General features: G+C 51.1%; 1 protein-coding gene across 3 annotated transcripts in view; it reads right to left on the bottom strand.

Annotated features, from left to right (window-relative positions):
* Nucleotides 1-15,755, bottom strand: part of Start1 (Steroidogenic acute regulatory protein-like) — a 50,481-nt gene that overhangs the window by 22,227 nt on the left and 12,499 nt on the right. For all 3 annotated transcript variants that reach the window (XM_045769272.2, XM_045769271.2, XM_045769270.2), the window contains exons 6-8: nt 15,146-15,199; nt 2,237-2,369; nt 1,198-1,326 (exon numbers count right to left, since the gene is read on the bottom strand). In XM_045769272.2, the coding sequence (XP_045625228.1) occupies nt 1,198-1,326; nt 2,237-2,369; nt 15,146-15,199 (316 nt within the window). The remainder of the gene's footprint in view (nt 1-1,197; nt 1,327-2,236; nt 2,370-15,145; nt 15,200-15,755) is intronic.

The following is a 15,755-nucleotide window of genomic DNA, read 5'->3' as shown; positions in this document are numbered from 1 at the left end:
TGAGGCATCCAAGAGGAGAACTACGCAGGACATGAACCGCAGGAAAGCAAACACACCCGTTCCGGAAAAGGAACAAAGAAAAACCGGAGCCAGGACCGGAACCCAGCTACCGGTTCCAAGAATAGGAACCAGTAAGGCAGGAGCAGCGGACTGAAAGTCCACAACCCCCCACAGACAGCACAACACCAAAGCCTGCAGTAAGTAGCAAAGAAAATCGTAGGAACTCAGTACCAAAACGGAACACCGGAGAAGTCCAGAAGCAGGGAACTGAACATGGACAGAGGCCCACCCGAGCACCCAACATCAGGGTAGTCAAGAAGCACCGACCCAGATACACAAACAAGTGTAGCATAGGAGGAGGAAAAATGGAAATAGGTAAGGAAAACCCCGAAGACGGACCAAGGAGCGGCCAGGAAGTAATGCATACGACCAACCACAAAATGTGTAGAGGAGGGCGTACATACCCGAGGGACCTCATGGACAGTAGGGTGCAGCCAGGCACCGAAGATAGGCAAGGAATGAGTTTCCAGATAGGGAAAAGACCCAGGTGCCGACAATGAAACCAAAAGCACCGAAATGCAGGGCAGAGCCCCACAGGACAACAAATAACAAGAGACATGGATAAAGGAGTCATTGAAGACACACACAAGATGACCAAACACAACACACCACACCAAACACCCCTGCTGCACGGGGGAGCTGCGCAGACATGCAGCGCGGCTCGTGTGACATCAAGCTTGTTAGTTCGTTTTTCTGGGGGATTTCTGTCCACTCGTTTGTCGATTTTTGTTGTTAACCAGAATAGGGGTTTGTTTTGTGGCGCTTACCTTTCTGGGTGCTTGTCCTGGTCGATGGCAGATATAGAATGCTCCAAATCACATGTGCATTTCTATGGGCCATTGCTCCCCGTGCCTCTCTGAGGGGGCCAGGTTCTGGTTCGTGGTCCCCGGTAAGCCTAGAACTCCACCCACATCGACTGATGCAAAATAGTTAGGGTATCTATATCAGGCATGGATAGCTCCGGGGAGCCGTAGGGGCTCCCCCCCAGAAAAGGAATTCAGTGTGTGACAATGATGATATTACAATATAACTCTCTAAATGATCATTTTATGTCATATTAGTAATAATGTAATAAAAGTAGAGGAAGTCATAATTCATGCAGAAATTAAGTGGATATCTACATAAGCTACCACATACCAAGAGGTGAATCCAAAGGAGAGTAGAAATCTCCCACAGTGTCAGAGCAATTATTTAGGTAATCTCGTACTCTTCTTTCCAGCTGAGGTAGGAGTGGATCACTCTCAGATTGATCACAAGTATTTGAGGCTGAAAAAAAAAATACTTGAGTATAATAAATGCCACTTTCTGGGCAGTTTCTCAACAATTGCTCTAAGAGTAGGTCCTAGTATTACAGGACATTCCATCATGTATTTGGCCCAAGACTTGTATAGACCTATCAACAACCAGGAACAGAATCTGGGTTGTAAGGAACAGGACCTTTATAATAAATATTTTTTCTGATTAATGATGAAAACAAAACTTTTAAATGTTTCCTTGTAAAAAGTGTGATTTGAAACTCCTGCTAGAGTTTCAAATCTCCATAGGGGAGCCGTAGGGGCTCCCCACAGAAAACCAGAGTTGAATAGAATGAAACGCCAATTTCCGTGCGAGCCCCAGTGATTCCCTAAACCTCCCCTCTTCCTTCCAGGTAATTGGGTAGGTCTTGTTTGTCATATGCTGCACATCCTAAACCTCAGACCAAGGGGGGTGGTTAGCCCCTTAACTCTTCCACCCCCAAGGAGGAGGGAGGGCAAACGAGCTCACGCTAATTTTGAGAGATTAGATCTTTGTTTATGTTAATAGGGAAGTTTATTAGTTTTGAGTCTTCAGTTTCCTTTGAACCTAGCAGTGGTTTCTTTTGATTTGCCGAGTTTTTGGATGCCTTCCCCGGCAAAATGTCATAGCTCTCTTCACCTTTGTGAGAGAGGCCAAGTTCTGGTTTTGGTCTCCAAGTAGGCCTGAGAACTCCATGGCTGATGCAATTTGGTAGATGGGAGTCATCTCAACATATAGCTTCAGGTAGCCACCAAGGATAACCCAAAAAGTGCTGTTTCATTACATTCCACACTGGTTTTTTCTCTAGGAACTCTCCTTAAATGATATTTATTTAAAAACATTTTGAATATTTGTAAATGGACTACACAAAAGAATTTTGTTTTATGTTATAAACTCTCACCTTCAAGGATGGATTTCGCTCTTGCTTCCTGTGGTAAAACACGGAAATCTATAAACCAGGCTTCAATCCATGCGATGAAGAATGAAAGGAGGATTAACATCACCTCAAAAGGGTAGCTTGTCTTGTCATTCCACTGTTTAAAAAAAAAAAAAAAATATAAATTACAACAAAATATATTAAATTCATATAAATGATGTAAATATGTATATACAGTACAACCTCATTTCAACGTACCCTGATTCAACAAATCTCCGGCTAGTTCGCACATTTTTCAGGCCGGATTTACTTGGTTTTGACAAACAATGGTTCGCCGAAGTGGGAGATGTTCGGATTTGCTTACGATGTCGGGACAGAGTTCACAGACTGGTAGAAAACTTTCCCATTCTATCACAGATTACAATTAATAATTCCTTCATATGGCAAGTTGGACCACACAAGTGTACCACACAAGCTTACGATGTTGGGACAGCGTTCACAGAGTGATGGAAAACTTTCTCATTTTATTACAGATTCCAATTAATAATTTCTTCATAAGACAAGTTGGATCACACAAGTGGACCATCTTGAGGTTACCTTGAGGTGATTTCAGGGCTCAGCGACCCCGTGGCCCGGTCGTCGACCGGGCCACGGGGTCGACCGGGCCATGGTGGCGGCCGCTTGGCCGCCACCAGCTAGGTGGCGGCCAAGGCTAGACACACTAATATTTCTCCTCCAACAATACTGTTTGTGGTGTTATTATGCTATGTTGTTGTTTTAGATTCAGCTACTAGGAACAAAATGTTCCAAATAGCATGGGTTATGGTGAGCCCGTAGTGGACTTACCTGGCACAGGAGCGGGGCTGTAACTGTGTATTACACTATATACACATATTATATATAAGTATCTACCTGTTTTATTCACCATACCTGTACAAATAAGCTGGTATGGTGCCTAAAGACCATAGTGGCCACCAGTAAACAACAAGACATGCCATGCAGACGACACACCTCCCTCACCAAAATGGCAGCTCCCAACCTACTCCTATTGCTGTTATTACACTCTATACACACGTTATATATAAGTATCTACATTTGTATTCACCATAGCGAACCACTAAGCTGGTATGGTGAGTGTAGTCAATAAAAGGTGGCCACACACAGTCAGAAGACAACGCCACCACCCTCCCTCCCACAGCATTACTCCTCCCTCCATGGAGCACAGCACTAAATATAACCACAATCCTGCTATTATCAGAATCCTGGGCAGTTTTATCACAGTCAGGGGTCTTCTGTAATACTATCATCGCTAAATAATAGCATGAACATATATATTATGGCATTTGTAGGCAATGCTGTGGTCACAAGCTGAACAGCGGTGCTGTGAGCTCGTGCTGCGTGCGTCAGCCTTGGTAGCTCACTCAATACTGAAGCACTCACACCCAAGAATGTTGGCCTGGATTTTTTTTCTAGGTGGCATCTAGCAACTATCGGTCGTGGCTGCACTATAGCTGCCCCTATCCCAGGTGGGGCGTTGTGGTGTAATAACACCACAGTATTGTTGGAGGAGAAATATTAGTTTGTCTGGCCTTGAGGGCATCTCTGACCTTGTCAGCTACTCACACAGCTGATTGAGTGAGTAGCTACGTCTTATTGCCTTTACTAACCATACAAGCTTAGATGTACAGTTATGGTGAACAAAACATGTAAATACTTATATATAACGTCTGTGTATAGTGAATAAATGCAAAAACAATATCGTGGGAGAAGAATGTGGGCGAGTGAGGTGTTGTTGAGGGAGGGAGTGGCAGCGAGTGGCTGGCTGGTGTGTGGCGGGTATTCCTCCTTGCTTTTTGACTCACAATACCAACTTAGTAGTTTGTTAAGGTGAACAAAACATGCAGATACTTATATATAACCTGTGTATATAGTGTAATACCAGCAAAACTATTTGTTTATTGTTTTTATGAACATAATAATTGAATCACTAATATGCACACCATAATTTTGAGTACAATGATGTTTCACACATTTTATAACCACTACAGTAACAGTAACCACTACATCAGCAATAGAACTGACAGCTCAGACCCCGGCAAGTGGTGAGCTACTTTCCCTCCTGCCCCAGATCAATGGGGGAGGTTGGGCAAATTAGCTTGTGCAAGTTACAAAAGAATTCTATCATTTGTTTACATAGCTGGGGAAGTTCTTTAGGCAGATTCTGAGGCTTCCATCTCTTTTGAGTCCAGTAGTGTTTGTTCTGACTCATTGACTTTCGGGTTACCTTTACCGATGAGGTGGCGAAATGTCACCAGTCACGGCACTCTGTAAGGGAGCTGTGTTCTGGCTTTAGTATCTGGTAGCAACCTGTCCTCTTAACCCTCAAACCGCGCATATCATATATAAATGATATCAGTGACAAAACCGAAACCGCGCACATCATTTATATATGATTTCGTGTCTAGCGCTATAATTTAAACGCCCCGCCTGGGATAGGGGCAGCTATAGTACAGCCACGACCGATAGTTGCCAGATGCCACCTAGAAAAAAAATCCAGGCCAACATTCTTGGGTGTTACAGCGTCAGTATTGAGCAAGCCACCAAGGCTGGCGCACGCAGCACGAGCTCACAGCACCGCTGTTCAGCTTGTGACCACAGCATCGCCTACAAATACCATAATATAAATGATACTACTATTATTTAGCAGTGATAGTATTACTGAAGCCCCCTGACTGTGATAAAACTGACCAGGATTCTGATAATAGCAGGATTGTGGTGATATTTAGCGCTGTGCTCCATGGAGGGAGGAGTAAAGCTGTGGGATGGAGGGTTGTGGCGTCGTCTTCTGACTGTGTGTGGCCACCATTTATTGACTGCACTCACCATACCAGCTTAGTGGTTCGCCATGGTGAACACAAATGTAGATACTTATATATAACGTGTGTATAGTATGAGATAACAGCAAGAGGAGTAGGTTGGGAGCTGCCATTTTGGTGAGGGAGGAGCGTCATCTGCACGACTTGGCATGGTGTTTACTGATGGCCACTATGGTCTTTGGGCACCATACCTGCTTATTTGTTCAGGTATAGTGAATAAAACAGGTAGATACTTATATATAATGTGTGTATATAGCGTAATAACACCACAAACAATATTGTTGGATGACAAATATTAGTGCGTCTGGCCTTGAGGGCGGCCGCCGATCACCTGACTGTGTGAGTAGCTACATCTTATGGCCTTCACTCACCATACAAGCTTAGATGTACAGTTATGGTGAACAAAACATGTAAATACGTATATATAACGTCTGTGTATAGTGAATAAATACAAAAGAGTATTGTGGGAGGTGAATGAGGGTGAGTGAGGTGGTGTTGAGGGAGGGAGTGGCAGTGAGTGGCTCGCTGGTGTTTGGTGTTTCACTCCTCGTTGCTTTTTGACTCACAAGACCAACTTAGTAGTTCGTTATGGTGTACAAAACATGCAAATACTTATATATAACCTGTGTATATAGTGTAACAACAGCAAAACTATTTGTGTATTGTTTTATGAACATAATAATTGAATCACTAATATGCACACCATAATTTTGAGTACAGCGATGGTTCACACACATTTTATAATATAAATATACCACAATTCACTGTATGGAATAATATTACTGCAAAAAAACTAAGAAAAAATCAATCAGAGACATTGAAATAATTAGGTAATAATATATTTGTGGCAACTGCCGTCTGACAGCTCGGGCGGAGTAGACCTCGTCTGGCGAAGGCTCTGCCAACGCCCCTTTTTTGCCACACTTCCCTACCCTATTGCGGCTAAAATATGCCACCTACGATTTTTTTTTTTATTTTTTCCGTGATCAGGGAACAAAAATGAACACTTCTATAAGACGAAAGAATTTTTTGGAATTTTTTTTTTTTGTTGCGCCTGTGGGTGTGAATTCCATTTGGGCCCCTAGCGGTTTGAGGGTTAAAAAGAACGTCGCATTTGGCTGTTTGCTCGTATGGCCGAATTTGGACGTAATTTGAAAATGAAAAAAAACCAGCGATGAATGTAATGAAACGCCATTTTCTGGGTGAGTCCCGGAGGCTCCCCGGAGCTATCCCAGGCTGATATGCTAATGTCAGACTTTGCCATCAGTCATGTGTATGGAGTTATTAGGCCTACCGGGGACCACGGCCAGAACCGGGCCCCCTCAGAGAGGCAAGGGGAGCAATGGCCTATAGAAGCCCCCGTGTAGTTGGAAGCATTCTATGTCTGCCATCGACCGGAACAGGCACCCAGAAAGGTAAGCGCCCCAAAACAAACCCCTATTCTGGTTAAAATTGCTACCTAAAACCGAACTAGTGGATAGAACTCCCCAACCGAAAACAAGCAAACTAGTGTGACGTCACACACTGCCGCGCCGCTGTCTGCGCAGCTCCCCCCTCCCCGGGAGGGGAAAGGGGGAGCCCCAGACCCCCCGCGCCAGCTACCCACACCTCAGTTCTTGAGGCTGGATGTCAAAAACGCGAAAAACCGCCGACCGGAGGGAGGGAGGGATGCCGGGGAGCCTCCGGGACTCACCCAGAAAATGGCGTTTCATTACATTCAACGCTGGTTTTCTGGGGGGAGCCCCGTCGGCTCCCCGGAGCTAACTACCCACAGACAGAAAAAGAGGGACTTACCCGGGAGGCGGTCGTCGCTCACCCCTCAACTCGAAGCCGAGACAACTGGCTGCAACCGCCGACCCAAAGCAACACAGGCCCGACGAGGCCCAGGGACATTCACAAGGTAACGAGCAGCCAGGACCCTGTTCGACCGCCAAAATCCCCGCGCCCGAATATCAGACCAAGACATATTCCCAAAGACGGCAGCAAGAGCCGCGAACTTACGAACGTCATGGGCACGGGGATAGACCGCAGGCTGGCTGGACCTAATAACCCTGCGGACGACCTGAGAGACCTGAACCCGCGAACAGGGAAGAAGGGAAACCAGATCAACCCACAGCGCGTCCCCGGACACAGAAGCCGTGGCGCGCAAATAACGGCGAAGCGCCGCAACCGGACACAAAACATGATGCACCCCCGGCCTGACCAACCAAGCATCAACCACCCATGGACCCCTCCGGAACGCAGCAGTCTCATTCTTCGCCAGAAAAGAAGGAGACGGCTGCAAACGAACAAAACTATCACCACGACCAAAAGAGCAGAAACCCCTGCGCCGGAGGAGAGCATGAAGCTCCCCTACCCGACCCCCAGAGGCCAAAGCCAACAAGAAAAGTGCCTTGGAAAAACAATCCTGGACCGAAGGGGCCACAACGAAACGAGGAGATGAAAGGAAAGCGAGCACTCTGTCCAAAGACCAGGACGGCTCAGGCGACGCATGAGCAGGCCGGAGGTGAAACAATGCACGAGACAGCTTGCGAAACGGCGCAGACGTAACATCGATACCGAAAGCAAGCTGAAGCGGCTCCGCCAGCGCCGCACGATACGAAGCGACAGTGTTAGGCATAAGATGACGGTCCTGAAACAACCACGAGAGGAAGGACAAGACCACCCGAACAGACAAGGAGCTAACACGACGAAGACGCAAAAAGAAACGGAAGGACCGCCAGGAAACTTCATACTGCCGCCGAGAAGAAGCCCTCAGGTGGGACACCAACAAGGAGGCCACCTGATCACCATAGAGATGATGATAGACTCGAGTAAAAAAAAACCATACGCGAAGACTCGAGGAGAAGATCGAACCAGCTACGTGACGTACCGGCCCGAACTGCTGAAAGAGGCGGAGCCGCGGGAAAAACCCTCGGGTTCGGACACCGAGCAACCAGCGCCTGAAACCAAGGCTGGGCCGGCCACCAAGGGGCCAGAAGGACAACTCTCCCCCGGTAAGTCTCTAAGCGAGTCAGGACCTGGAGCAACAGCCGAACCGGGGGAAAGAGGTACAGGAACCCCCACCTCGACCAGTCGAGCCGAAAGGCATCGACCCCGACGGCCTCACAATCGGGGAAGGGCGCCGCATAAACGGGAAGACGCCGCGACCACGCCGACGCGAAGAGGTCCACCTCGGGGCGCCCGAACGTCTGGCAAAGCCAACGGAAGGACTCGTCGTCGACCGTCCACTCCGTGGAGAGGGGAACGAAGCGAGACAGGGCGTCGGCCAAGACGTTGGACACGCCCCGTACGTGAACCGCCAGGAGAGCCAAACCCCGAGAACTCAGCAGACGAGTCACCCGAAGCGACCAACCCCAAAGAGACAAGGACCGCATCGAACCCCCGCGGTTCAGGCAATGAACCACCGGAGAGCAGTCCGAATGGAGCCGAATCGTCGATCCGCGGGCCACCCGAATCCTCCCCAGAGCAAACCACACTGCCGCGAACTCCCGCACCGTACTGTGAGCTCGACGGAAGGACGGATCCCAACGCCCCTGGCCGGCCTGGTGAGCACTGGTCACAAAACCCCAGCCGAGAGACGACGCATCCGTGTACACATCGAGCGAGGGCTCGGGTAGGCGCCAAGGCACTGAACCCCGAAAAACCCGAAGAGGAAGCCGGTGACGCAGCAACCGACGCAATTCCCCCGGGGGTCGAACTCTGCGATCGCGAGAGAGGCGGAAGGGGAAACCCCGAAGGAACCAGAACAGCCGTCGAAGCCAAACCCGACCCGGCGGGTAGACCACCATCGCGAAGTTCAGGCTCCCGCACAGCCCCTCGAGCAACCGCCGGGTGACCCGAGGGCCCTCCAGAAACAGACGAAGGCGGGACCGCAGCCGCAGGAGAGACTCCGGAGGGAGAGACAAGGAGGCGGTTCGAGAGTCCCACACGAGACCCAGCCAAGTCCGAACCTGAGAGGGAACCAGATGGGACTTCCTCCAGTTCACCAAGAACCCGAACCCGGCGAGCTGGGAAAGAACCAAATCCCTGGCTAGCAAGCAAGCTGACTGGCTGGGAGCCCAAACCAGCCAGTCGTCGAGGTAGGCCAACACCCGAACACCTAGGAGACGCAAACGAGCCACCACAACCCGTGTAAGGCGTGTGAACACGAGAGGTGCCAGGTTCAACCTGAACGGGAGACAACGAAAGCGGTAACTCAGACGCCCCACTACAAAACCGAGCCAGTCCCTGAACCGCGGATGAATCGGGACATGCCAATAAGCGTCCCGGAGGTCCAGGGATACCATCCAAGCTCCCGGCTCCAAGAGGAGCCGAACCTGAGACAGCGTAGTCATCCGAAAGGAGGGGCAATGAACCCAGGGGTTCAGACGGGACAAGTCCAGAATGAACCGCAGGTCCGCGCAGTCCCGTTTCGGAACCGGAAACAGACGGGAAACCCATCTGAGGGACGACGTCGTTTCGACGACGCCCAAGCGTACCCACTCCAAGACGACTCGACAGAGCGCAGGGGAAGAAACCTGCCCTGCCAGCCCCGACCCCCCAAAGGGGGGAGGGGCCACCCAACGCCACCGCAGGCCGCGAGACACGACCCGAAAGGCCCACGAATCGTGGGACCAGGCGCGAGCGAACAGCGCAACCCGCCCCCCCATCGCCCCGTCAAAGGGGCAAACCGCGAAAGGGCCGGCGACCCTTACGAGACCCAGAACCCCGCACAGCGCGAACACCGCGCCGACCAGACGAGGGAGGGTCCGCAGGAGGAGCCAACCCCAAACCTGACACCAGAGGCCTACCACGACGAGAGGAACCCCGAGCCCTGGCACGACCTTTCCGGGAAGACCCACCCCGGGACCCCCGGAAAACCAACAAGTCCGACATCGGACGACAAGCCGCCGACGCAGCCTGAATAAACTGCGCCACGGCCGACTCCCCAAACAGGAGAGGACAAAAAGGTGAAGAACGCCTAAGAGCCAGAGCCCAAGCAGATTCCACGGAGGAACCCAGCACCGCCTGCCGACACGCGAGACGGGAAGCATAGAACAGGGAAACCGCATCCCGCAAAATCGGCGTGAACAGCTTCAACAAGGCAGCCGACGAACGCGCAGCCGAGGACAAGGTGCCGGACCCCGGGACGGACCCAAGCGTCCCCACATCCTCCACGAGCCAATCCGAAGACAGCTCCAGGAGGGAAAAGAACCGCAAGGCCGAACACAAAAGGCCCCGAGCGCGCAAGTCCTCCGCCACGAGCGCCGCCGAAAGGGAGGGAACCTGCACATGGAGCTGAATGCCGAAGAAATATAAGAAAAATCATTTTCGCAAACAGAGTGATAGACGGTTGGAACAAGTTAGGTGAGAAAGTGGTGGAGGCCAAGACCGTCAGTAGTTTCAGAGAGTTATATGACAAGGAGTGCTGGGAAGACGGGACACCATGAGCATAGCTGTCATCCTGTAACTACACTTAGGTAATTACATGAAACCATGAATCAAGGCAGGGTGTGCAAAATAGCCTTGTTGACAAGCAGAGGAGCAATAAGTATGCTGAGAGAATACACTGTCAACATCAAGGGCCCAATGCTTTCCAACACACTCCAGCTACACCTAAGGGACATAACTGGCTGACCTCTTATGGTGAGAGGCATGTTACAAACAGATTTTTAAAACCAACCTAGCCTAACCCCACCTTAATATAGCCAAACTTAACCATACCCTTCCAAATGTACCTAATACAACCCACCCCAGCCTAATCTAATTAATTAGTTTTTAACAATTAGAAAATGTCTTGCCAAATGCATATACAGTACATGTTTATTATGAATATATAACCCCTGATCCCATTATGTGCCTATGTAACACTTTCCACTACCACCCATACAATGGGTATGGGGTGCATAATAAATTAACTAGACTAACAGTAACCCTAAGGAATGGACAAAAGATGGGGGCTCCTAAATTCGACATTGAAGGGGGTATTTTGAGCTTTATGTGCGAAAACACATCCCGGAAGTACAAAAACACTGATTCCCCATGAACAAAACAAATATTGTTGACAAAACAAAGACGGGCCTTGGGGCTATGGACTGAGTCATCATTATACAAAGACAAATTAAAGTTTAGTTCCCGAACGTCATACTATCCTGCTTGATATACTATCCCCAAACTGAGACAACTTACGTGGGATCATATCAAGAGTTACAACCTCCAGGAGTGAACCCAACACAACTACTGGAGCAGTAGGCGGAGTTTGTTTACAAGTTGCTCCCTCCTTCCCCTCTCCCTCCCTGGTCACTTTACCTACCTACCTCCCAGGTCCCTCAACCCCCACTTCCTCTCGCCCTCCCTGGTCCCTCTACCCCCCTTCCCCTCGCCCTCCCTGGTCCCTCTACCCCCCTTCCTCCCTGGTCAGTCCGCTGATGCTTCGGAGCTCATTAACTGTTTAATAATTGGAAACAAAGCCGCCAAAGGTTTAAAAAAGATGTACAGGTTCGTAAGTGCTTTCGTGAATCTGGTCCCAGGCCTTGGGCTGAGAGGATGTGCGCGTCTGCTCTCCCTTCTAGGGAATAAGTCCCCAACCCTGTGCTGTGTTCGCCAGGGCGGTATTATCACAATACTATTGTGCTGCTGAGTGTCATTACACTATTGCATAAGTCACTAGTATTAAAGAAACCATAGAGTGAACTAATACCCTGGGAGATCGCCTGGCTTAGGCACTTGTGGCTTGGAGGAGGCCTACTGCTCCCTTAGGGGAAGCCCATCGCCCCGTCAAAGGGGCAAACCGCGAAAGGGCCGGCGACCCTTACGAGACCCAGAACCCCGCACAGCGCGAACACCGCGCCGACCAGACGAGGGAGGGTCCGCAGGAGGAGCCAACCCCAAACCTGACACCAGAGGCCTACCACGACGAGAGGAACCCCGAGCCCTGGCACGACCTTTCCGGGAAGACCCACCCCGGGACCCCCGGAAAACCAACAAGTCCGACATCGGACGACAAGCCGCCGACGCAGCCTGAATAAACTGCGCCACGGCCGACTCCCCAAACAGGAGAGGACAAAAAGGTGAAGAACGCCTAAGAGCCAGAGCCCAAGCAGATTCCACGGAGGAACCCAGCACCGCCTGCCGACACGCGAGACGGGAAGCATAGAACAGGGAAACCGCATCCCGCAAAATCGGCGTGAACAGCTTCAACAAGGCAGCCGACGAACGCGCAGCCGAGGACAAGGTGCCGGACCCCGGGACGGACCCAAGCGTCCCCACATCCTCCACGAGCCAATCCGAAGACAGCTCCAGGAGGGAAAAGAACCGCAAGGCCGAACACAAAAGGCCCCGAGCGCGCAAGTCCTCCGCCACGAGCGCCGCCGAAAGGGAGGGAACCTGCACATGGAGCTGAATAACGCCCACATCGCGGGGAAGGGCAGGGGCAAACAAGCACTCATTCAGGTACTCAAGCTCACCCCCCAGGAAAACCTGAAGCACCGTGGAAGCTTCCCGCCACTCCAGCGTGCGGGAACGACAGAAGGAATGCCAGGAATCCAGACCAAAGAAGGGGCAGTCTGCTAGCCAGGACGACTCCGGAACCTCGTAACGGAGCCAGAAAGGGAACGAAGTCCCAAACACGGATCCATTTCCGAGGCATAATCCGGGTCACGCAGGAGGTAAGCTACAAAGGCCGCTCGCACCACACCAGGTTGGATGCGATAAGCCGAAAACCTCTGGAAGGACGGAACCGACGTACCCGGGGGAACACGGAACCGTACCCGGGGAGGGGCCGATACCAAATCCAACTCGTACGCAGAGGGGGGGAAAGAAAACCCCACTCCTTGTAACAATAAGCCCCGCTCAGTGGGAAGAAAAACCCAGGCGGGGTCCAGCGGGGCCCAAGGCCCCCAAGTCAGCCCCTCCCCAGCCTCGAGGTCCGTCACCACAGGACCCGAGGTCGAGTCCTCTCCCCAAGCCCCGACCCCACAAGACAAGGACAGAGCAGCCGGAAAAGCTGGAGGAAGGGGGGCCCACTGGTCAGACCCTGAAGCTTCGGCCGGGAGACAAGACTCCAATGCCTCTGCCGCCCCCCCGGAAGGGGCAACCCCCGAAGCTGCCCGAGTCTCGAGATCAAGTAACCCCTGCTCCGACCCCGAAACCCTCAGACGCTTCGGGGCCGGAAGCAGGGGCGGGGGACCAGAACGAACAGAAGGGGAAGGACGAGGAGGTGCGGACTGAACCAGGATCGAAGCGACCCCCACCCCCAAGTCCGGGTCTCGAAAAGCAAAGCGGGGCAGCCCCGGGGCATCCGGGGAAGCAACCAACCGAGCGCGTTGCAACAGACGAAACCTAGACTGCAACGCACGTGCCGCCTGTACCCGAATAGAAACATCAGAGGACTGGGTAAATTGAGTCACATGCAAGCAGCAACACTTACAGGACTCAGGGTCGAAAGTATCACCGACCCAACAGGCAGCGTGGCAGAGGCAAAAACAATGAGGGTCACCCTGAGACAAGGGGACCGAGCAACCCTCAAACTCGCACACAGCGAGTGGGGACTCCGGGGTCACATCCATCGGACCCACGCGCCCCCTAGGGGATTCCCAGGGTCCTGAGCGTTTACTTTAAGAGGACTCGCGCTCAGGTAGTCCCAGGCAGGGTGCCGCAAACCGGCGCCCAAAACTACCAAGCAAACTTCTAAAGCTGAACCCCAGGGACGTGTACACTCACGGGGACCTAGCAGGGGGCGCCACCGAGGAGAACAGTGGAAGGGCAAACAAACTGAAGAAAATGACAGAACCCCCCACCAGGCAAAAACAAAAAGAAAAACAAAACCCCGCAAGAGGACAGCGAACCCCAAGGAACAGAGCCGGCCGCGATGTCGGGAAATACAAGCTGAGCAGCACCCTGCGCCCCTACCAGTGCAAACAGCCTCTTACCTGCCGGTAACAATGGAGAACAGAACACCCAAGAGCCCAACAGGCGGCCGAAAAACCGAAAGGTAAAACGGACCAGCAGAGGCAGACCCCGAGGAGCCTGTGGAAGGTGGCCCCAAGCCCCAAGGGCAGTACTTACAGGGCACCTAGGGAAGGCAGCCCTAGGCGCATGCAGCCCGAGTACTGAAGATAACTCCTGGCTCTCGCACCCACAAAACTAACACCACACGCAAAGCACAGTGCAGTAGCGACACCGGAGCCAGAGCACACGACCATCGCCTATAGCATCAGCCTCAAGAACTGAGGTGTGGGTAGCCGGCGCGGGGGGTCTGGGGCTCCCCCTTCCCCCTCCCGGGGAGGGGGGAGCTGCGCAGACAGCGGCGCGGCAGTGTGTGACGTCACACTAGTTTGCTTGTTTTCGGTTGGGGAGTTCTATCCACTAGTTCGGTTTTAGGTAGCAATTTTAACCAGAATAGGGGTTTGTTTTGGGGCGCTTACCTTTCTGGGTGCCTGTTCCGGTCGATGGCAGACATAGAATGCTTCCAACTACACGGGGGCTTCTATAGGCCATTGCTCCCCTTGCCTCTCTGAGGGGGCCCGGTTCTGGCCGTGGTCCCCGGTAGGCCTAAGAACTCCATACACATGACTGATGCCAAAGTCTGACATTAGCATATCAGCCTGGGATAGCTCCGGGGAGCCGACGGGGCTCCCCCCAGAAAATGAAAATAAATTTGATTTTTTTTTTTCAACAACAGTAAGTTAAGAGTCCTCTGATAGGTTAGGTGGGCAAGAAATTCTCATAAGGTTTCAAAACGTTATGAAAAACGCGAATTGAAAGTCATCTATTCTAACCTTACAGAGTCGGCCGGATGACTCAAACAGAAAACGGAACAGTACATCACTTTTGTGAGTAGATTTCATTTCAAATTACGTCCAAATTTGGCCATAGTGCGCATACGTGCGAAAAGTGACGTTCTTTTTAAGAGGACGGGTTGCTGGTAGGCCTAGAGAATACCACACCTGATGCAACCTGGTAGATAGTAACCATCTCAGCATTTAGCATCAGGGAGTCACAAAAGGCTTTCCCGAGAAAAACAAAATTTTTATCAGATTTTTTGACGCGACTAACAAGTTGCAAATATCACTACCTTATACATTAAACTCTTGCAGATGAAGAATGCACAGCTTCCTGCAGTGGTAATCTGAAACAAATAAATAAACTTTAATATTAACAAAGTATTACAATACTGTAATTTAAAAAAAAAAAAAAACAGCATTGAATGTTATGAAATGCCATTTTCTGGGTGAGACCTGGAGGCTTCCCGGAGCTATCCAGGCTGATATGGATATAATAGACTTTGGCATCAATGTGAATGGAGTTCTAGGCTTATCTGGGACCACGAGCCAGAACCTGGTCCCCCTCAGAGAGGCACGAGGAGCAATGGCCAATAGAAATGCACATGTGGTTATGGAGCATTCTATGTCTGCCATCGACCAGGTCAGGCACCCAGAAAGGTAAGCATCCCAAAACAAACCCCTATTCTGGTTGAAACTACTACTGAAAGTCAAACGAGTGGACAGAACTCCCCAAATGAAAACGAGCATGTCACCATGTAACGGTGCTACTTGTCTGCGCAGCCTTCCCCACTGGGAGGGGAAAAGTGGAGCCCCAGTCCCTCACACCGGCGATCCACCCTGCAGTTCTGAGGCTGGAAATCAAAATACGCAAAAGAAAAAAAAATGCCGACTGGAGGGAGG

Source organism: Procambarus clarkii, chromosome 68, assembly GCF_040958095.1.
Source record: "Procambarus clarkii isolate CNS0578487 chromosome 68, FALCON_Pclarkii_2.0, whole genome shotgun sequence".
NCBI classification, from domain to species: domain Eukaryota; kingdom Metazoa; phylum Arthropoda; class Malacostraca; order Decapoda; family Cambaridae; genus Procambarus; species Procambarus clarkii.
This window is presented reverse-complemented; position numbering and strand designations above follow the sequence as displayed.